This window comes from Glycine max, chromosome 17 (assembly GCF_000004515.6).
Source record: "Glycine max cultivar Williams 82 chromosome 17, Glycine_max_v4.0, whole genome shotgun sequence".
Classification (NCBI taxonomy): Eukaryota; Viridiplantae; Streptophyta; class Magnoliopsida; order Fabales; family Fabaceae; genus Glycine; species Glycine max.
Genome location: NC_038253.2, coordinates 36,249,606 through 36,273,122, shown reverse-complemented (window position 1 = coordinate 36,273,122; position 23,517 = coordinate 36,249,606). Strand labels below are relative to the sequence as shown.

Genomic DNA, 23,517 nt, shown 5'->3' with positions numbered 1-23,517 from the left:
GTAAAACTAGTTGTTAAAGTAACTGGAAAATGTAAAATGACATTTTAAAAATGGTAATGAGAAAATTGAATAAATATTTTAAGGATAAAAAGGGAATAAAATATAAAAAGTTAGAAGCTAGAAACTAACATTTTTAAAAACTCTACTTAAGAAGCTACTAAAAAAATATTATAAGCTTCTTAAAAAAAATTGTTTACCAACTACCAAACAAACTTTTCAACTAGTAAAAAAAGCTAGGAACTAGTTGAAATGACTTGTTGAACATAGTCTATATTCGACAAAACTAGCTGGTAGCTAAAAAACTAGCTTAATAAATTACAAGTGTTTAATAAAATTAGTTGTTAAAGTAATTGAAAACTGTAAAATGATAGAAAAATAATAAAATTATGATTTATTTAAAAATGGTAATCAGAAAATTTGATAAATATATTAAAGATAAAATGGAAGAAAATATAAAAAGTTAAAAGTTAGAAGCCAGCATTTTAAAAAATGTCACTTCAAACCGTGTTTCAAAAAATGATAATCAAGAAATTTGATAAATATATTAATGATAAAAAAGGAAGAAAATATAAAAAATAAAAATTAGTGTTTTGAAAAACGATACTTCACGGTTATGTTCGCCTCATTTAAACTAGCTTCTAGTTTTTTTTACTAGCTGAAAAGCTTGTTCGACTATTTGATAAAAAAAATCTTTTTTTAATAATTTTTAGTGTTTTTTAAAATGCTAACTTCTAACTTTTTATATTTTCTTCCATTTTCATAATATATTTATCAAATTTTTTAATTACCTTTTTAAATCAATCATGTTTTATTACTTTTATGTCATGGTATATCTTTCAGTTACTTCAACAACTAATCTTATCAAACACTTATAATTTAATAAGTTATAAATTAGTTTGTCAATTTCGAGCTATTAGCTACCAATTAACTAACTTTTTAACTCGTATCGTCCAATATAATCAAACTAACATTTCAAAAAATATTAGAAACTATTAAAAAGTTACTAAAAAAAACTTATTTATCAAATAATCAAATAAAATTTTAACTAATAAAAAAAATTAAAAACTATCTAAAATAGGTTTAGGAAGATGAACTTTATTTTTGACAAAATTAGAAAGACAAATCTAAATCAATCAATTTGAATTTTACTTTTTAATCCAACCCCACTATGGCGAACGCTAATCAAGCCACGTAGAAAGGTGGAGCCCATATATAATGTATTATACTATGCAAACATCAAACTCACTAAATAAATTTTATGAAACACTCTCCAAGACTCCTACTTATCTCAACTATATGTTATATATCTTTTGAAGTTTATGACGCTTATGAATTTTGAAACATGTGTGAATTATATTTGATTCGTATCCTTTCTCTGTGTATACACGAATTGTTTTTAGAGGGTTTATTGCGAAAATCTTTCTTCACGGGGCCGTTTGAAAACGTAGTGACCATAATCAAAGAATAAAAATATAACAATGATATCTCCAATACAATTAAGTCAATTGCGTGTTAATCTTTCTATTTAATTTGTGGTTTATATTTTCCTTTTTTTCATTTGGTAGGAATTGAAGCTCTAACTGTTAATACTCAATCGCAAACGTCATTGTCACAGCTCATGGATAAGCAAAGCCACCAAACAGTCTTAAAGGCAACATGCTACATCGAATCATTGTTAGCTAATAGGAAGATAATTGGTGAAAAATAATTGCTAACCCAAATTAAAGCATATTGTCCCACCTAAGAACTTATTAATTTTATTGGTGTGAAACTACATATCTTAAAAAAAGATAATTCTTGAATAGGATATAATGATGATTGAATCGAGTAAAACCATTAAGAGTGATAACTTTTTCTATAAATATTTAGTGTAATAACATATTCAAAACTTAAATTTAAGACTATTGGTTAAATTAAAACATCTCATGTTAGAAATTAAACAAGAAAAAAATGTATTCATCAAAGTGTTCTATAAACTTGTGCTTTCATTCCCCTTTTGTATATTTATTTATATTTTTATTTGTTTGTGTTTAAAATATTGCTATGAATAGGAAAAGGTCAATAGGTTTATTTCATGTAAGGGCAATGGTAGTAAACAAGACATTAAGAATTATCTGACTTGGAAGGTTAACGGATCCACATAAATAAGGGACAACAGCTTTGAGCTTTGAATATATATTAGTAGAAAAATAATACTCGTCACGTGTTAGGTCGATTATGGGTTTGAATTTTGGGGAAGATGCACGTTACTCATACTATTATATAAGATCATATATATCATATGTGTGTCCGTTTCTCTTTTTGTTAATAAAACAAAATGATTTATGAATGTTATGTTATGGTCCAATAGGTAGCGTATATAAGCAAATTAATTCTTAGTGACAAGAGACTCGGATACTAAGCTAATCAGAAAAATTGTCTCTAATGTTTGTAAGGATCCAATAGCATAAGAATAAAGGAAGGGAGAAACAAGCACTCACTCATTACTTTGTTGCTAAAAAGCTCAAATAAACCAAACTCCAAATAAGTACTTGAAGAACAAACCAAGCCTCAACGACCAACCAAGGAACAGCTAAATATAAAAAGGAAAGAATCACTCAAAAAAGCAAAAGATTCTTTCGAAGAATATATATCATTTACGAAAATGACGAATATTAATGGCTGATAACATTCGACTCTAACATGTTTTTACTTTTAGCACATTATTTATTAATAGAATTTCGTTTAAATTACTAACATTTAAAATTTATTTAGTAGCCACTAAAAAAAAATTATTTAGTTCGCCCATTGATCGGTTTGTCCTAGCTATTCTAGTCAACAAAAAGAATTCATCGATTCCAGACTCTTATATGAAGGTATTGCAAACTTTTTTCAATGGAATGCTACTTATTGCTTAATTATCATACATTTTAAAAAATATTTTTTTATCACGTGATTTTTAAAGTAATTATATGATTTTAAGAAAATTTTAATTTTAAACATTTATGTTTGATTTAGATTTACTCTTCCTACCCTCGCATAAAAAATAACTTTATTAATTATTAGTTAAGAAAATAATTTATGAACACCTAACAGACAACAACTAGACAAAAAAGGAAAAAAAAGTATAAGTATAATATAATAAGATATGATGAAAAGAAATATATAAAAAGATGGATCTTTTTACTCATGTTTTCATATCCGGGTTGTATATATTTAATGTATCTTTTTACTCATGTTTTCATATCACTTAATAAATCTTTAAGATGGATCAGCTTGTCATCTTTATAACAGAAAAAGACAAATGATAAGAAAGGCAAAGTAATTAAAGCAAGGACAAAAATATTGAAATTTTAACAAGAAATATGCATTCCAGTTAGACATGTAGGACATAAATTTGGGGATGCAACGTTCACCCATATTATCATGCTTTCAACATTGCCTAAAAGCATTTAATGAGCATCATAATCTTAAATTTTTTGAATAATGAATCATTGAATAATTTGTTATAAAAAATCATTTAATGTAACTGCTTCGCACCAATAACAGTTGATAATTTGTTACAGAAAAAATGTTTGTATTGCAATTTGTTTTTAACATTCTATACATATTTACTGTCAAAAAAAAATTCTATTCATATTTCTTGTAAAATACTCCTCAAATACGGAAAGTTAAAGGACATTTTAAAAGATATCAAAATAAATATAAAAAAGGACATTTTAAAAGTTTAAGGACTCTAACAAGTTAATCGAGATATTTTTTTTATTATTCATCTAAGCATTTAAAAAGCTAGAAAAAAAGTTGCATTTGAATTAATGAATTAACTTTTTTGTTAGGTGTTAAACAAATCTATGAACGGGCCTAGTAGCATTAAAATTCCTGGGAAAAATAAAGTGTGGGATAAGATAAATAATGAAAGGCAGAGACAAAAGTTAGTGTGGGAAAAATATAATTTTAGATATTTTTTTTTATAAGAATGCCATTTTGTGAAAGATGTCCAACGCGGGGCATGCTTATAGTTGACACTTAAAGATTGGACAAGTAACACACATAGCATTTTGTTTATTGCAAAAATCTGTCACTAAAATGGATAAAATGTGAATCAAGTTATTATTTTAATAACTCACAAAAAAAAAGTTATTATTTTAATAAAAGAATCTCATCCTTTAAGACTTTAAATTTATTTGGTAAACAAAATTTGTTTAGTATTACAAATTAGCTTAGAAGCAAAAGATTAGACTAAATTTACTACGGATTACATTGAAGAAATAAATTCAACATGAATGATTGTTCCAAAGTGTTTATAGGTTTCAACACCCTTAATAGGTTAAGTTGATTAGTTCTATAGCCAAGATCCGACAAAAAGATGTTGAGTCATACCTTGTTGAATATTCTGAGTTCCCATATTTAATACATTATTATCTGTAGGGATACCACCTTAAGTATTAGGTAATAGTAGGCAGCTTTTACAAGTATCCATTCCCATCTCTATACTTCTCGAGTCAATAAAAGGGGAACAATTTTCAAAATCGATCAATATCATTGTAGAAATCCACATCACCTCGATAAATAATAATACTATTAGAATAAAACTGGTATATTAGGGAGTAATGAAAAGAACACAGATTCTACAACTTAAATTGATCAACAAATTAAAATGTCCGAAAAAAATATTAGAATCAGTAAAATTACAAAAAGTTAAACGATCAAGATGATTCAACCATTGAGAAACACTAAAAGGAATGCATAAAATTAGAAGTGATGTAATACACAATCATAATGTCAAAATATGCATAAGAATGAAGTGGGCAATCTACTTTTTATAGACTATAGGTTAAAATATTCTTGCTCGGACCGGTTTACAAAAATATTTTATAGAATTCATCCCTAGTGGAGAGAAATTTAAGTGCTTGTTAACTGATCGCGTCCAACTTGATCCACGTCTGAAAGTTGCTTCCGCGCGTAGTTTCATCCTCTTTGACATGGGTTTTAATGTTAATGCACGTTTAGAATGTGAAAGCAAACACCCTCTAAATAGTTTGCATAAAATCAAGTTCAAATTTCATTGCCCCTTATGAACTTGTTTCATGATACTCATGGTTATTCTCTAGTTTAAAAATTATTATATTAAACACTACGTTATTTATATCTGAAAAGCTATTTTCATCGTATCTCTAATCATACTATTCAATACAGTTTATAAATCACCATTCAAAAACTGGCTGGACAATTCACTCACTATTTGCATTGCAATTCAATAACCTTGCTTTAGATGATCAATATTTCAAAAACAACATTTGCCATCTTTTATTAAAAAAAACCTTTTGCTAATGGGGCAGCTTATGTGGATTGCTTAAGCTTCTCGTCTACGAGTTCAATGCACCGATACAACACCAACTCAAGTGGATTTAGGGTGCATACAGTGTCAACTGCAAACTCATCATAATCACTATGGCTCTCTGCCATTATACCTGTCACCAAGGTACGCAAAGGAAGCAACCATTCATTGTAGGCCTTCAGTAAATTGTTCCTTGACAGCACTCCAGTGATGTTTGTCTTTTCTGTTACCAATGAAATTGTGAAATCTTCCGAATTAGACTTCAATTTAGATCATATTTGGCAACCACAAACAAAGATGTAAAATAATCTAAAAAATTTCAGGGAAAATTGGAAAATGGAAATTACAAGTAAAAACAATTCTGTTAAGGAATAATTAGTACATGTTTGTTTTTCCTTTGGGAGATTCCCAAATGGACGTTGAACCAAAAGTAATAAATTGAGGCTTCTCACAAAACATGCATTGGAATGTGTTTCTGTCCATCCAAACGGGAAAACAAACACACCCTTAACCATTCAAGTGGTCCATTAACTCAAAAACTTGTAACTCATTAGCCACTGTTGAAATTGGAAATCAAAAACTTTTGTGTAATTCCCACCCCCCCCCTTTTTTTTATCGGTTTAGGTGTTGATGCTACATACCTGCAGATTCTGTCATCAATACAAATCTGTATAGGTTGAGGGCTGACAACACCTATGGATCATAATACATAATACTGTTACTTTTTTCATATTAGTTCATAACCCAAAAGGAAATGACAATATTGCCAAATGCTTCATCAAATAGATGCATTTCAAGAAACCAGGATTACATAAATTTATAAAGAAGACATGAAATAGGAAAAATACCGCATCACTCTGCTCAGGAAGGGAAGGAGGTCCGCCCTGTGGAGGTCTTAGAACCAACTCCACCAACTCAAGGATCCCGGGATTCCAAAAGGAGGTATCCGGAAATGCTTTGTTATCTATCTGTGGGGCATCTTTTACTATTGATCTACTACTGCAGATTGCTGTATGCATTTCCTTCCTGACAAGATCGATGAAAATGGCGATCTTCAAAAAGATGCAAGACCACCCATTAGACGATTTAATTTTTGACAGAAAAATAAAGAACAAAGCTAAAAAAATTGTAACTTAGGGTATTACCATCGAGGAAGAGTCGGTATTTGTAATCAATGCTTTCATAATGTCAAATCTTTGAGAATTTGGAATATCAGCAAGTACCTAGTTTGAGTAACGCAGCATAGTACCAACAAAAATCTCTAAGAAAAATACTACCAAGATATTAAGTTGTTTAACAAACATCATATATCTCAATTTCAGAAAATGCTCATCACATATTTGCATATATAACTATAAAAGAGGTGCTGCTAATATTCGAAACTCACTCCTTTCAGCACAGTAAAGGATTTTTTTCTAAGTTCTGGCTCTGGGGCATACATGATAACCATTTTTACAGCCTGAAAGGTTAATGTGTAACCCATAAGAGAAATATATATATATCAACATTTTCCTTCTTCATTGAAAAAGAGAGATTGAGCAATGATAAACAAAGAGAAGACACAAATTGCAGGGAATACAACCTGCAAAGCCGAGAAAAGGCTTGGCACATAAGATGACCATTCAGAACGTTCCTCGTTGTAGTTTCTGGAGACACCTTCATCTGTGATGCTAAGCAAGAAGTCGATAGCATGTTTCTTTAATTCCCATGGTAGATTTACAAAGTAAAGTACATGCTTTAATGTTCCTATTGCTTGCCACCTTTTTGTTTGGTTATTACGAAGTTCATCCCTGATGGCAATCAAATCCTCTTTAGCAGTTTGAGCAACCTCCTTTGAGACATGCCCCCAAACCACTGGAAAAAAATGGAACTTGACGGCTCAGTGAAAGGGAAATGCATAAAAGAAATGGCAAGGATTCAATTACAATAAATAGTAATTTAATTATCCAGTTAGACAAACCTGAAAGAGCAGCACCATGTTTGACATGAGAAAAACAACCGGTACAGTGATCTTTATCTTCTGGAAAATTGAAGGGGGGGTAAAAGAAAAACATAAAGCAGTGTAAATAGTGCTTACATTACCATTGATATAAATTAACAGAAGACACTCAGTAACTTGAGAGTACTACCTCCTCCAAACACAGATTCAGCCACAATCTCTACATCATAAGTTGTTACTAGACTGAGATATGATAAACCACAATATGAAGAAATTTGTGACAGTTGTAATACCGAAGAAGGACAACTGGAAGCTTTATAGCTTATGCTAGCTGAAACAAGAGCCTGGACAGTGCATGGTAACATGTTAAATCATATTAAAATGGATAAATAAAACTATATCCAAAGTAATCCATTTTTACTAAAAATTGTTAGCAAAGAAATACAAGAATAATGATAAAGTTTTAATGCAGTACAGAGACATCTACCATGCATTGCATGACATATAGACCAAGAAGAGCTCGGAGCTTCTCCTTTGTGTCCCTCTCCTATTGTAAAAGAGGGAAAAAAAACATCAGCAAAATAATTGAAAACAAATCTGTAATTTAAGCTTTTCTAACAAAGAAAAAGATAATTGTTTTAAAATTGACGGACCAACTTATTGCAAACTTCATATATAGAATTTGCAATCTCAACAGCTGTGTCAAATACATCCTCAAGTTCTGCTTCTTCTGACTCCAAAGACACAGCCTTCAATATATTAAGAATTATAGGAACGGCTACTTTTACTTGCTCAAACTGACGCCTCTGAATGGAAAGTAAGACTGAAAAAGGCAAAATAAGTATGAAATAAAACTTTAAGTAATGTGGTTTCAAATCATTGACAGACAGAAAGTGAGATGCATCTGCTCAGCCCAAAACTAGCATTTAGGTTTTGCATTTCATCAACAAAGACAACCTTAAATTTTAACATAATAGCTCAAGTGGTAAGATAGATTCTTCTTCATTGGTCTCTATGCTATAAAAAATGGGCCTAATAAAATATGAAATGCAATTAGTAGCTAACAAGACAAGGTGATTTAATAGCAAGCTGAAGCTAAGGACCTTAAGAGTATTTATTTTATTTAACTTTATTTGTGATTAGATATAAAAGTTCAGTCTTAAAATATGAATCATTTAGTACTCACTGCATAAAAAATTAGATTTCATCAATGCTCCCTCATCACCCAAATCCAAAAATTACTTCAACATCGTTCACAGCAATATAATTTTTTCACCAAAAGAAAGCAATATAATTCTTTCTTGTCCATATCATGCCACTTCACCCAAACTACACCCAAATTAACAAGGCAATTGCTTCCATCTTTCTTTCACTGAATAGAGATTACAGTTTTATATTCTACCCATTGATTAAAAAGGCCACTGAAATGAATTACCCTTTGAGAGCCCTGATAAAGGAGGGACAATGTAACTGGCAGCCTTGATGATCTTACTTGAGTAACCTAATGTCTGTTCAATTAAATTTACAGAAGCATATGATCAATATATTAACCAAAAATAAATAAATTAAATGTCACACTGTCACTAACTTGTAGTTCTTTGCATGACAACTATGTTATGAGAAAATTTGAGTTTTCTTTAGGATAGAACCATCAAAAAGTGAATATTTGAGAGTATGCAAGGACAAAGGTCTAGCATGAAGTGAGAAATACAACTGAGTAGGAGGTGTGAAGGTTAAGTGATGGGCTGTCATAAATGTGGAAGGAAATGGATCTCAAGCCAAGGATATATAATGTGGAATGATATGTAGGTATATCTCTAAATATGGAGGTTCCTATGGAACCTGTGCCTTCTGCATTATTGACTAATTGGATTCTATATTGAGATTTGTTCAACAAGCATCCACTAACTGGGGGGAGGGGGGGCATAAACAAAAGGTACCACATAATCCGATTGTAGCTAAACATTACATGCATGATTTTCCTTATATATATATATATTTTTTTTTTTTTTTAATCAGCAAAGAAGACAAAATTGATTAATGAGGGGTACAAGGGGTACCCAAACCCATACACAAAATAAAGGAAAGATTCCAAGAACTCCTTACACAACCCACCAGAGGTTACACTGTATTTAGACTCAAAAGAAGCATAAATACTGGGTAACCAAGGCAGCATAAGAAAAATCCAAAAAATCTGCTAAAAGACAACCCGCACTCCCCACTTATGAAGCTAACAGGCTTTAACAACTACCAAAACCAGTTGTATGCCATTCCCCTTAAGGTGTTGCTGTCATGCATACTTTCCCAAAAACACCTTTTACACTAAATTCCCACTCAATAGACCCAATACCAGAATCAACAGCTATACAGACTTCCAAAATTCACATACAGCAAATGTCCCTCCACAAGACATGTCATCAAAACCCATTTCCTCTTTGGTTAGCCATCTGAACCATAAACAACGATATACACTATAGTATTAGCTGATAACACGTAGATAGACAGATAGCAATCAACCTTGCACAAAACCATAGAAATACATATATGCCCAGCTAAATACCTTAAGAATATTACTTCACTTTCCGGCAGATTTTCTTGTTCCATCTCATTGAAAAGCTTGATTGCTTCTTGTCCTTGACCATGAAATCCATAAGCAGAAGCAATCGTTGAGTTCCACAACTCAACATCTTGCTCTTTACATTCCAGAAAAGCTTTGATAAAAGTCTACATCTAGAGTACATACTAACCAATGAACTAACTACAGAAACAGAGAAACTTAAGCTCCTACTTTAATTGCTTCAGCATGGGTTTGCTTCCCTTGACAAAAGATTGCTAACCCCATACATGAGCTGATCAATCACACTCACACAAGTAATTTTATCAGGTCTAAAACCTGTCAGACATCTTGATTATCGAATTTATCTTATGGAATTAAAGGAGGACTGGCAGACTTTAAGAGGTTTTGATATGGACTTGGTGAAAGGCCAGACATTGTTGGACTCTAATCCCTTGGCCTATAAAGGCAGGAGATGAGTAAATGATTTAAGTTTTCTAATATATTCATATAAGTTATTTAGGAACCTTAGGGCTTTCCGGATCTTCGCCACCCCTCTTTCCATTCTTCCATTGGTTATGCAATTTTGAGAGCAAAGGACAAGTTTAAATTATTAGATTTCAGCTTAAAACCAATTGGTACTAAGTGAAGTTGCCCAACAGATATATAAACTGCACCCTGAGAGTTGAGGTAAGCAATGTGGGACTTCCTAACACCCCCCCCCCCCCCCCCCCCCCTCCACAGATGCTAGAACAGGCGAGTCTACTAGAATAGGCGAGAACCAAGATGAATTATAGGCTCGGATACCATGTTAGATTTCAGCTTAAAACCAATTGACACTAAGTGAAGTTCAATAAATATATAAGCTGTATCTCGAGAATGAGGCAGGCAATGTGGGACTTCCTAACATAAATTATGTGGCTATAGTTTGTATATGCTGAGTTAAAAACTTGGATAATTTGAAAATTATAGCATAACATGAAATGACAGTTTTTATGACCACGCAGCTACCTATGGAAGTAATAAATTATTTATATTGAAATACTGAGAATGGTTTTACTTCCCAAAATAACTCCAGATATATACTGCATCTAAATCAATTGAATATTTCCATAATTAGTTTTTTAAACCAGTTTTCCAAAATTTGTAAAACAATCTCAAGGTTGATAACCTACCAGGATATCAAAAACAAGAATTCTCAATGATCTCTGGACAAGAAATAAACTAATCAAAGCTGCAATTCAGATAAAAGAAAAAACTCTTAAATGCAGTACTAAATGTGAGAGAAGAAATATCATGTTTCTTTTTTAATTTAATTTTTTATAATATTTTCTATGATGTGGCAAATTCTGGTAGGCAGCGTCTATCACGTCAGTTTTGGGGCAGTGCCCATCCAAGTTTATATCTCTCTGGTTAATGGAGGATTAAGGTGATATAGTGCGTATCTTTGAAGTACTAATATACATTTACTCGAAATAAAGACAAACTCACATTACAGAGAATTGAGAGCATATCCCTTGGACCACATTTCACAATAAACTGATCAATGATGCTAATTGCCAAGTCCAAAAATCTACTTGAAATCCCCACAAACTTTGAAACAGCCTTTGGCAGTTCAAAGGAAAGGGCATCAACAACTTCCTGTCACATCACCAAACAATCAACACATCACTTAGTTTCTCTGTCAATATCTCTTGTATACACTAAACTTAGAGCTTGAAAGATTATTGATCCAAATAATAATATGTTTTAGCATAAAATCATCAATCTCCCCATTTCTAGTTCCACAAAAGGTTCTTGTATAAAGTCAAACTAGATGCCCCCAGAGGAACTCAATTAGGTGTAATTAACTTTTCCACCACATCCATGCAGTCAACACAATGTAACCATTGGATGACTCAGAGTCAGTTCTCATATGCATGTTTCAAGCCAAATATACTGAAGCTTAAATATGAGTCATATGATCTTCCTCCTATGGTTCCAAGTTGCCAACTGCAGGGAATCCTGTTTACATCCATTTTTTTTTTCCAATTTCTAACTATATATTATGGAACACTTGAAAATCCTGAATGTGAAACATGACTGAAAAGTTAAAGCTAACCCACCTGGTCAATAGAAGGAGAACAAATATATCTATGGATCTCAGAGATAGCTTCAAATGCATCATTCTCTGCATTTTCACTATCCAGGTCAGACATGGCAGCATCCAACAAAGAATCAAGGAACTCGACAAGCTCTGAAACTGCTGTGTTTTCAGATTCATGAAAATCTCCAGCCTCCGCCAACTACCAAGTATAACAAAACCATGATAGTCATCAACTTTCAAGTTTCAACTCATAACAACTCAAGCATAAGCATTCATTTTTTATTTTACTTGTAGCATATTTCAAACCATAGCCAATAATCATCACCAATCAAAGTTGCTACTTGCTAGCATTATTATTTAAACATAAATAAATAAATTTCACATAAATCAAATTCTCTGAAAATAAAAACAGAAGTAACAGTAACAAAAAAAAGAAGTGATTGATCTTACTTTAGAGCATGACTCAAGAATTCTTCGAAGATTGTTCCGAGTTTCAGAGTCCCGAAACGACCCAGTTTCGCTCTCCACAGACATTAGGCTGAAAACAAAAAGCGAACATTGAGGGCCTGATTGATTTTTTACTTTCCAGCTTTGGTTTCAAAAACTGTTTTTGAAAACAATTTTATACTGCTCAGCCGTTGATTTCTCAATCAAATTTTGGTTTCTGATTCTGATTTTCTTTACTTCTAACACACACATGAGCAATATTGAACTTGAAGTTCTATACTGAGAAAGAGAGGAAAAATAAAAAATGAGCACGTACACAAGGTGGTTGAGTTGGTGTCCGAGTTGAGGGCGAGTCCTGAACCGGTGACCTTTTAATCTGAGGAAGGAACTAACAAGTGCCCTTGCCGGAAAAAATTGGAAGCACAACGGCAACCACCGTGTCGGCACCACCCTTGCTGGCTTCAACGGCCACAAAATCCACCGGAGCTCCGATCCGCAATTCCAACGTGATTCTTGGACATGGACTCAATAGAAGAAAGGGATTTTTTTTAGTGTAAAAACTAAAAACAGTTTTTTTTTTCTTTTAGATCACTCAACCAGAAAAAAAAAATTATTCAAATAGGATAGGATTATGATAAAGTATCTATAATAAAACTGTTTTTTTAAAGGGAATTAAAAGCAGTTCTATAACCCTAAACATGAGTAATAACATAACACATGTAAAAGCCTATAGGGACGCTTTTTTTTATACTAAAATAGTGTAATTTTTAAATTAATTATCAAAATGGATAGATTGAAAAATTACAAAAAATAAATAAATCTTCTCATGAAAAATGATTTCATGTAAAAATAAATTTGAAAAATGATTTCATATATAAATAAAAGATTTATGCTTCAAAACATTATTTTCTTTTTATAATTTCAGTTTAGTCAGATTTTTTTCTTCTTAAATCAGAACAGTAAGAACAATCACAAATTGCTTGTAAACAGCTACAAATTACTTTGTTTAAGTAATAATAAACAAATAAATCTCTCATTATGAAATCATCTTTCAAGAGATCACTAACCCAATTCAGTAATTTTCTTAAAATCTAATCATTTTTGTAATTAATTAAAAAATTGCATCATTTTGGTAAAAAAAGCCACACCTATGACCTATCACTGTCTTCTGCACTCTTTAATTCCTCAACCCCTCGACGACGCTCTTTGGGTGCATTCTTCTCCTTGCTCGCCGTCGTAGATGCAGCGACCGGTACAACCACGGCGCTGAAACGAGAATCTCCAAAAAGAACAAGGTGAGGGCAAAACGGTCATTTAACGTTCAAGTTAGGGACATTTCGGTCATTTTCGCATTTTTCAAGATCTCAGTGATTAAGGTAAAAACAGCAACGAACGAGTAGAGCGAGCGAGTGAGATTGGTTTCTGAAACAGGAAGTAACTAACGAACCACCACCGTGACCGCGATGGAGCCGGAAGTGAGCATCGAGGGATCGGCGATGATCCAGGTGGCGGTGGTTCCAATCGGAGCGGTGCCGGCGAACGTGCTGCGGGACTACTACTCTATGCTGCTCCCGCTGCACACGATCCCGCTCTCCGCGATCAGCTCCTTCTACACCGAGCACCAGAAGTCCCCCTTCGCCGTCCAGCCCTGGGACTCCGGCTCCCTCCGCTTCAAGTTCGTCCTCGGTGGCGCGCCGCCGAGTCCATGGGAGGACTTCCAGTCGCACCGCAAAACCCTCGCCATCGTCGGCGTCGTCCACTGCCCCTCCTCCCCCGATCTCGAAGCCGTCGTCGACGTCTTCGCCAGTGCCTGCAAGTCCTTCCCTTCCTCCCTCGTCGATCGCTGTTTCGCCTTCTGCCCAAACGATACGCAGGTTCTCCTTCTCTCTTTTTTTTTTTTAATTCAATTTCCCCTGTTTATGAGAATTCGACAAAGAAATAGATGAAATGTGAAATAATATAATAGTTTTTTACGTTTGATTTCCTCTCTTTTGGCAATTCGGTGTAAAGTGTGAATTTTTTTTTAATTTAATTTCCTCTGTTTTGACAATTTAGTGAAGAAATGGATCGAAGGAAGAATTTCTGTAGGTTTTTCCTCTCTAATTTCGTCTACTTTTGGCAATTTAGTGAAGAAATGGATCGAAAAAAAGTTCTGTTGGTTTTTTCTCTGCAATTTATTGAATAAATGAATTGGAAAGAAACGGCCTTTTAATTACTAGTTTTTTTAATTACTGTGTTTTTGGCAACTTAGTGATGACGTTGATCGACAAAAAGGTCAGTAGACTGTAGGTTTTTCACTTTAATTTCTCTGTTTTTGGCAATTTAGTGAAGAAATGGAAAAATAAAAGTCTTGTTGAAGTTTTTTTTCTTCAATTTCTTATTTTCTGGCAATTTAATGAAGAAAAATGGATTGAAATGAAATGGTCTTATAGTTTCTTTTTTTCTTTTTTGGTTTTGTAGCTTGAGGATGGAAGTAAGAAAGGTGGGAATTTGAGGTTGTTTCCTCCTGCGGATCGTCCGACTTTGGAGTTCCACTTGAATACTATGATGCAAGAGATCGCTGCGTCGCTGCTTATGGAGTTTGAGAAATGGGTACTTCAAGCAGAATCTTCTGGAACCATTCTCAAGACGCCTTTAGATTCTCAAGCTAGTCTCAGCTCAGAGGAGGTGTTCATGTTTAGGTGTCCTAATTTTATTTTAATTTTCTGCATTTTTAGTGGTTTTATGTGAAAATTATCTGCTCTTGGTTTTTGATTCGTTGTTTTTGCTGTGGTTGAGTTTGGTTAGCTTCATGTTTGACTGTGTTGGTTGGAATGCAGGTTATCAAGGCCAAAAAGAGAAGGCTTGGGCGTGCCCAGAAGACCATTGGTGATTACTGTTTGCTGGCTGGGTCCCCCGTTGATGCCAATGCTCATTATTCTACTGCATTGGAACTTTCGAGGTTAACTGGTGATTACTTCTGGTATGCTGGAGCATTGGAGGGTAGTGTTTGTGCCTTGCTGGTATTTTCTCTTCTTTCCCTTTCGTTATTTTTTATTTAATATTTAATCGTGTGGCCTGTATGGTTTATTTAATGCTGGACCATTTTTTGTATCTTTTCTGGGACTGAGTGTAGTACTAAGAAGGTACATGCTATCCTGTACTTCCTTTGTTTGGGTTTTCTTGATTGTACATTTAATGATTGTTGTTTGAAAATTGAAGCATATCTTTCTGTGATTAATTTAATAGTTTTGCAATTTGAAAACTGATTAAAGACCATGTGCTATGGCAATGGTTCATTATTTATCTACCTACTCGAGTTAACTGCTTGTTACTAGTGCTTTATTACTTATCTACTTGCATGCAATGTTTGAAGAACAGAAGTATTGATTTTGAACTATTCAGAAATTATAAATTATCTACTAGTAGTAGGCTAGTAGGTTATTGTGTCAGAGAAAAGGATCTAATGACTAAAATCTCTTTCTCCATTTAGTACTTCAATTAAATAAGATATTTATCTTAGTCCTTGAGATAGAAAGATTACATGTGCAGAAGACAATCATATGAATCTTTTCCACATTTTGTTATTTCTGGATTCTAGTTATATTGTAGGGGTCTGAGGTTAAGGTCAAAATTAGTTGAACTTGGAAATGTTGTATGTCAGATATAATATAGTTATTGATTCATTATTTAAACAGTTGCAGTTCTCATGAATATAAGGGAAAATTAGGTGTTACTTTTGTTTCAGAAGCTACTACTGCATGGCATGCATGATACCTATGGCCTTCTTAACTATTAAAAATATATATATTTTAATAGTTTTTATATAATATGAGGTAGTGGCAGTGCAAGGGAAAGAATAGGAGTGTAGATATATGATGACCACGACTTATCCTGATAAGTAGACAGTGTGACTCTTGTCTACATTCATATTTCTATATATTTATTTATTTACTCATTTATTTTATCGAACCAGATTGACCGTATGGGCCAGAAAGATTCAGTCCTGGAAGACGAAGTTAGATATCGTTATAATAGTGTCATCTTGAATTACAAGAAGTCACAAGATAATGCTCAGCGGTAAAAAGCTCTGCTTTGAGATTTCATTAACAGATCCCTCCATGCCCATTCCATAATTTGCTTTCTCTAATTCTATTACTTGGCTGTATATACCTCTTGCCGATTATTCCAATTACTAGTTGTCAATCAATCCTAAGTGTTTTTCTTTTAATCTTTTTGTGCAGAGTTTCTCCCCTAACTTTTGAACTTGAAGCTACTTTGAAATTAGCAAGGTTTCTTTGCAGGTACATTCTTTGCCGAGCTTTAACTATGTGATAAATGTAACATATTGATGCATTGTGAATATGAAGAGCAGCTACTTTTGGTATTCTCAAATAATGATTATGATCTCTGTCCATGCTGTCATGAATTTTGCATTTCACTTGTTTGGCTTCCAGAAGTTACACCAACATTTCAGTTTATGCTTCATAAATTAAATCTGCAAAAGAAATGCTCCTTATTAATAAAAAAAGTTGACATTATTTATTTGAATATCTATACCATTGTGTTTGCAAATTTTATAGAAATCTGAGGTGCAGTACTACATTAAGAAATATGTTTTTTTCTATCATTTTAAAACAATTTATATAAATTCTCTCAAACAGGAGAGAGCTGGCCAAGGAGGTGGTGGAGTTGTTGACCACTGCTGCAGATGGTGCTAAATCTTTAATCGATGCAAGTGATAAGCTCATATTATATATTGAAATAGCTCGTCTGTATGGAAGTCTTGGATACCAAAGAAAAGCTGCATTCTTCTCAAGGCAGGTTGCACAGTTATATCTGCAGCAAGAAAATAGACTGGCTGCAATTAGTGCTATGCAAGTTTTGGCAATGACCACAAAAGCTTATCATGTTCAAAGTAGATCATCAATCTCTGATCATTCTTTGCACAGTGTGAGTTCACAAGCCTAACCAATCAGAACACCTAATTTTGTTTGACAATTGATATGCCTACGCTATGCTTTTGCTTTGTTAGTATATATAATCAATTTACATTAAACATTGGGGAAATTTTTTTGATTGATTTGGCATATTTGCATTGAAACTAGAAATTATTGGTCATTATGATGGTAAAAACTAAAAATTCGAGACAGAATTCCTCGTGCCGAAGCTGCTTATATCTTATTTTGGTTTTCTTTGCTTAAAATGCTGACTCCTTTCTCTAGTTGGTTTTACTAATCGTACCTCTAGTCTAGTTGTTACTGCTCATAAATATTTTCTGGTCAACTCTTGGAGTCAGTGATTATCTTAATACTCAAAATGTAGCATGTACTACAAAAATGATGGTGGCATTATTATTCTTAGGTTTTTTCTCTAGTGGTGAGGAATGAAAAATTACAAGTCAGGATAAGAATAGAAAAACATTTTTGTGCATCCATGAATCTTGTCATCTTTTTCTTTTAATGAAACTAAATATAATACAATATTTAAGTTTCATTGTCTCCTTGAGACCAATGTTTTAATCAGTCATTTATAGTCAAAGCAAATATAGTGCTGTGTGTTGTTGCATTTATTGTTAGGAGAGTAAATGTCTAACATTTCAATGGAGACTCATCTCTAACATTTCTTTGAAATTATATTATGAGGATTTATCTGATGTAGCTAGTTAGTCAATTATATGGCTTTAACTTTTTTAATTTCAATATGTGTGCTTCCATGCAACTTCATTTTCTCTACGGAGCATCATTCACAGTTAGGAATCCAAAGAGTGATTTTATTGATTGAATAAAAGGATAAAAATTCTCCTCCGACAGGTTTACATTTCTTACAAACTTGCTAATTCTCCAAATGCCTGCTTTCCTTTAATTTTTTAATTGATCCCCTCTAAACTACCTCACTATCTACTCTAATTGTCCCTAACTATTTTTCCCTTCCCTTATCTAACTCCTAACATTCTGATGAGGACCTTGGGAGAACCACACCACAAAAGCAAGTTGTTGGGGCTGGAGAACCCAAACTCTTAAAGCCTTCTAAAAATCCCACACTAGGATCACATATGTCCAATGTGAAACTTAAGTCCCACAGGACCCACACCTTGAAATTGGATCATAAAGTCCGATCATGCTGCATAGTCCTGATGCCCACACAAGATGTCTATGCACTAGCCCTTTTACTAGTCTCAGTCGAACACTGCAATGGCATCATCACTTGCACAGCTCGTTTGTGGCTGAAAGACATGGTGGAAAGCTGTGATGCCAATTGATATTAGAACCTTTGAATAAACATACTACAAATGTTAGCCGATGTAGTTGGAGAGCGCGAGACCCTATAAATCTCACTGGAATCCCATGCTTCAAATGTGAGGAGTGGGACTCTAGTCCCATGCCTTGCAATTGGGTCCTAACACATTCTAACAGAAACTATGGAAGATTTCACATTAAGTTTATGGACTGACAGAAGGAAAAATGCTAGCTTGCGTAGGTGCGAATATATATTTTATAAGTCATGTCATTCTGTTGCAGATGCGACTCACTCTATATCTTGTGAACATTGACTGTGCCCTATTGGCATCTTGTATTTAAATTTTTTAGTGGATGGCACAAATTATCAGCAGTTATAAGTCTAGTATGAAAAGCATTGACTGAAATCAGAGACTCAAACAAATTTGATAGTTTAAAGAACTTTTATTATTAACAAACTCTTACATTTATAAGATTATAATTTAAACTGTTGCTTCTTTGCAGAAGGGAATTGTATCAAATAATGCTGATAGTGGGAAAACATATCACCAATCAGCAGTCTCACTATTTGAGTCTCAATGGAGTACCCTCCAGATGGTTGTGTTAAGAGAAATTCTGCTCTCTGCTGTCCGTGCTGGTGATCCTCTTACTGCATGGAGTGCAGCAGCACGACTTCTTAGGTCCTACTATCCTCTAATAACACCTGCTGGGCAAAATGGCCTTGCTAATGCACTTTCAAATTCAGCTGAGAGGCTGCCACCAGGGACTCGTTGTGCTGATCCTGCTTTACCCTTTGTGAGGTATTTACTTGGTTAAAGATTTCTTTTCCCACAACTCGTATCATGCTTAAGTCATACAACAACAACGACACCAATGATGAAAAGAACTATCAAGCCTTTTAGCATTAGGTGGGGTATATCATGACTAAATCATATTGTGTCATAATCCTTTTAATGCCAGCTCATTTGTACTTATACAAAATGAAGCCAGAGTTAATGATGAGTGATGTTTATTAGCAGATGTGACTTGTGACTACCTTTTTTTTCTCCTGAATATTCCCTATCAAAACTTGAACTTCATTACTTTTTACTGTATTTTTTACTCATCCAACTTTTAAAATTAATCGGCTGATTCACCATATGGTGTTTAATATTCCCATATCAATGTATTGTTTTTTTGTTCACATTGTCATATAAAATAGGTGTTTGAGAGCTAACAACAGCATCAAGTTGAATTCTTGAATGAAATTGCTAAACTGTTATGGCTTTTGAAAACCAGTATATCACAATAAGAACTGGGTTTTCAGCTTCCTTTTTTTTGCGAGGTCCCGAGATGGAATTTTTCCTGTTGGAAATCCTGATCATCTTTCCCTGCTTTGGGGTCATTACTAAGTTTTTTCAAATGCTGATTTCGTCAATCACATAAATTTGGAGAACTAACAAAAGTAGCAATTTGATTATTAATTGCTTTCAGGCTGCATTCCTTTCCTCTCCACCCAACACAAATGGACATAATAAAGCGTAGTACTGCTAGAGAAGACTGGTGGGCGGGTGCTGCTCCTTCAGGCCCTTTCATTTATACACCATTCAGTAAAGGAGAGCCTAATAATATCAAGAAGCAAGAGCTTATTTGGATTGTTGGAGAGCCTGTTGAGGTCTTGGTGGAATTGGCAAACCCATGTGGCTTTGATTTAAGGGTTGATAGCATCTATCTATCTGTGCATTCTGGAAATTTTGATGCCTTCCCTGTGAGTGTAAGCCTTCTACCAAATTCTTCAAAAGTGATCTCCTTATCTGGCATTCCAACATCAGTGGGGCCAGTTTCAATTCCTGGGTGCATTGCTCATTGTTTTGGTGTTATTACTGAACATCTGTTTAAAGAGGTTGACAATCTGCTTCTTGGGGCCTCACAAGGGCTGGTCCTTTCTGACCCTTTTCGATGCTGTGGATCTCCTAAGCTTAAGAATGTGCCTGTTCCTAGTATTTCTGTAGTACCACCACTTCCATTGTTGATATCACATGTTGTTGGAGGTGATGGTGCCATCATTTTGTATGAAGGCGAAATTCGTGATGTGTGGATACGCCTGGCTAATGCAGGTACTGTTCCAATTGAGCAGGCCCATATTTCCCTGTCAGGGAAAAACCAAGATTCTGTAATTTCATATTCTTCTGAGACTTTAAAATCTTGCCTCCCTTTAAGGCCTGGAGCAGAAGTTACATTCCCTGTGACCTTGAGAGCCTGGCAGGTTGGCTTGGTGGATGCTGATGCTGGTGCAGGGAAGACTGTCTCTGGGAACAATATGAGGCATTCCAAAGATGGAAGCAGCCCATCACTGTTGATCCACTATGCTGGTATTGTCTTCAGATACAATCAGTAGTGTTTCTTGCTTTCTTCTTGATGAACTTAGCAGTTCAATCTGCAGTCCTTACCTGGAAAACATTCAGATCAAACATTTTTTTATTTCTGGGTTCCAATATTTGATTTAGCCAGCATAACTTGCCCCTTTTGTCAATTTTTGCATGTCCTCATCCATTCACCTTGTTGTTATATCAATATCATTGTTCTCTTGCATGTTATCCTGTAATGAACAATTGACATATGTGGCTTTGGTCAGGTTCCTCATGTTGCTCCCATCTCATGGCACATTGGGATTAAGTATTGTGCAGATACATGCTATTTAATGACTTTGTTGGTGTCATTTTCTCATTTGGTTGCTCCATGTGCTGTTTAGGACCCTTATTAGTTTGTGCTAGTTCTTTTATATCTGCTACCAATGCTTTTTTTACAATTATTTCAGGTCCAATGAAAACCTCTGAAGATACTCCAACAAATGGATCTACTGTGCCCCCTGGCAGACGCCTTGTTGTTCCACTGCAGATTTGTGTTTTGCAGGGTTTGTCTTTTGTGAAGGCTCAGCTTCTTTCAATGGAGTTTCCTGCTCATGTCGGTGAAACTCTTCCGAAGTTGGATGACTTAAATAACAAGTCTACTGATGTTGAATCAGAAACAAAAATGGACAGATTGGTGAAAATAGATCCTTTCAGAGGAAGTTGGGGACTGCGATTCCTTGAACTTGAGTTATCTAATCCAACTGATGTCGTGTTTGAAATCAATGTCTCTGTCAAACTGGAGAACTCTAGCAACGAGGACAATCATTTTGCTGATCAGGGTGCTACAGAATATGTCTATCCTAAAACAAGAATTGATAGAGATTGCTCAGCCAGGGTTCTAGTGCCTCTTGAGCATTTTAAATTACCTGTTCTTGATGACTCCTTTTTTATGAAGGACTCACAAGCAGATGGGAATGGCGGAGGAAGAAATGCATCCTTTTCTGAAAAGAACACCAAAGCTGAACTCAATGCTTGTATCAAGAACCTTATATCCAGGATTAAGGTTCAATGGCATTCAGGACGGAATAGCTCTGGAGAGTTAAATATCAAGGAAGCTATCCTGGCAGCTCTCCAAACTTCGGTCATGGATGTTTTACTGCCGGATCCATTGACATTTGGCTTCAGGCTTGTTAGAGATGGTTCTGAATCAGGAAAACCTTATTCTGATAAAGATTCTGAATTAGTTGAATCTCCTGCTTCCAAAGGTTCTGTGATTGCACATGAAATGACACCAATGGAAGTTCTGGTTCGCAATAACACCAAGGATATGATCAAAATGAGTCTTAATATTACATGCAGAGATGTAGCTGGGGAAAATTGTGTAGATGGTACCAAAGCAACTGTTCTATGGACTGGTAATTTTAAAAAATTTTGCTTGCTTTTTCTAACCAGCTTGCATTCAAATCAGTGTCTAAGTCTTGCCTTAATCAATCTTTTTCAGGTGTTCTGAGTGATATTACTATGGAAATTCCCCCACTTCAACAAATTAAACACTCTTTCTGCCTACATTTTCTTGTCCCCGGAGAGTATACATTACTTGCTGCAGCAGTGATTGATGATGCAAATGACATTCTTCGAGCTCGTGCAAAGACCACTTCAGCTGCTGAGCCAATTTTCTGTCGTGGACCACCATATCATGTTCGTGTTCTTGGGACTGCCTGAAGTTATGGTCCTTAAATCTGATGTGAAACTTGTAAAGTTTTGCGGATTTCACAATTTACACTCAAAGTATGAGGTTTTCTCTTGGTTATCTAGAATGAATCACTTGAGTTACACTAGGTGATGCTTCTAGGGGTCTTCTGCTTGAAATTTCTTTGAAGTGTACTTTCTAAATTAAGAATTCAGCGGAAATTTATCTGTATATCAAATCAAATGTACTATGATAAGAGATTAGAGGGTTTGGAAATTTTGTAACTTGTTTATTTTTGCCAATACTGATACTTGTTCTAATTTCTGTTTTGTTGGATGTACGTATTCTTGACACAGCTTTTGTAGTTAATTATTTTACGCAATAACAAGCCGTCATTATTAACAAATTTATCAACAGTGAGATAGGCTTACAAAATGTATTAGAATTAGACATCACCAGTAGTAAATCTACAATACTTTATAAAAAAATTTAAGAAAATAAATATATTCAATGTTTTGGAAGCATAAAAAATATTTAATGTTTATATTTGAAAAATAAAACAGATTAGTAGCAAGATGTAATAGAAAGATTTATAATTACGGGGTTATATGTCAGGTGTTAATTTTATATATGTCCTCTTTAAATTAACCGAATAAGTCTATATCTAGGGAAGGATGCAAGAAGGGATGGGGGTGGGCCCTGTAAAAGCTTAAGGAACATTTGTATTTTATAAAGTTACAGGATTACCAACTATCATTGTTTCAAGAATTTTAAAGATTAGGCAAAATTGTATTTTTGGTCCCCCAATTTATCTTCAATTTTAGATTTGGTTCCCATATAATTTAATTCTCAAATTTGATCCTCAGTTTTATAAATTCCTGCAAAATTGATCCTGGAAACCCGATTTGAACGCTGACCGTTAACCTCAGACGTTGA

At 34.1% G+C, this 23,517-nt stretch overlaps 2 protein-coding genes across 3 annotated transcripts; one reads left to right on the top strand and one right to left on the bottom strand.

The window, feature by feature from the left end:
• Nucleotides 1–5,226: 5,226 nt before the first annotated feature.
• LOC100817784 (aberrant root formation protein 4) lies at nucleotides 5,227–13,055 on the bottom strand. Of its 2 annotated transcripts, XM_006601112.4 has the most exons (15): nucleotides 12,660–13,055; nucleotides 12,347–12,434; nucleotides 11,916–12,095; nucleotides 11,302–11,451; nucleotides 8,692–8,764; nucleotides 7,910–8,079; nucleotides 7,744–7,803; nucleotides 7,447–7,600; nucleotides 7,278–7,337; nucleotides 6,900–7,171; nucleotides 6,705–6,776; nucleotides 6,463–6,540; nucleotides 6,166–6,369; nucleotides 5,959–6,010; nucleotides 5,227–5,540 (listed from the first exon to the last, which is right to left on the bottom strand). In XM_006601112.4, exons 2-15 carry the CDS (start codon nucleotides 12,428–12,430, stop codon nucleotides 5,320–5,322), a joined length of 1,830 nt encoding a protein of 609 aa, XP_006601175.1. In that variant the 5' UTR covers nucleotides 12,431–12,434; nucleotides 12,660–13,055; the 3' UTR covers nucleotides 5,227–5,319. The 2 variants fall into 2 exon arrangements, with proteins under 2 accessions (XP_006601175.1, XP_006601176.1); XM_006601113.4 differs by lacking the exon at nucleotides 11,302–11,451 and having other exon boundaries at nucleotides 12,660–13,053.
• A 454-nt stretch (nucleotides 13,056–13,509) lies between these two features.
• LOC100784850 (trafficking protein particle complex II-specific subunit 120 homolog) lies at nucleotides 13,510–22,857 on the top strand. The gene is made up of 10 exons (XM_003550153.5): nucleotides 13,510–14,217; nucleotides 14,804–15,010; nucleotides 15,163–15,345; nucleotides 16,299–16,402; nucleotides 16,567–16,626; nucleotides 16,987–17,275; nucleotides 19,066–19,361; nucleotides 20,035–20,912; nucleotides 21,359–22,306; nucleotides 22,393–22,857. The coding sequence occupies exons 1-10, from the start codon at nucleotides 13,807–13,809 to the stop codon at nucleotides 22,611–22,613; spliced, it is 3,597 nt and encodes a 1,198-aa protein (XP_003550201.1). The 5' UTR covers nucleotides 13,510–13,806; the 3' UTR covers nucleotides 22,614–22,857.
• Nucleotides 22,858–23,517: the final 660 nt, after the last annotated feature.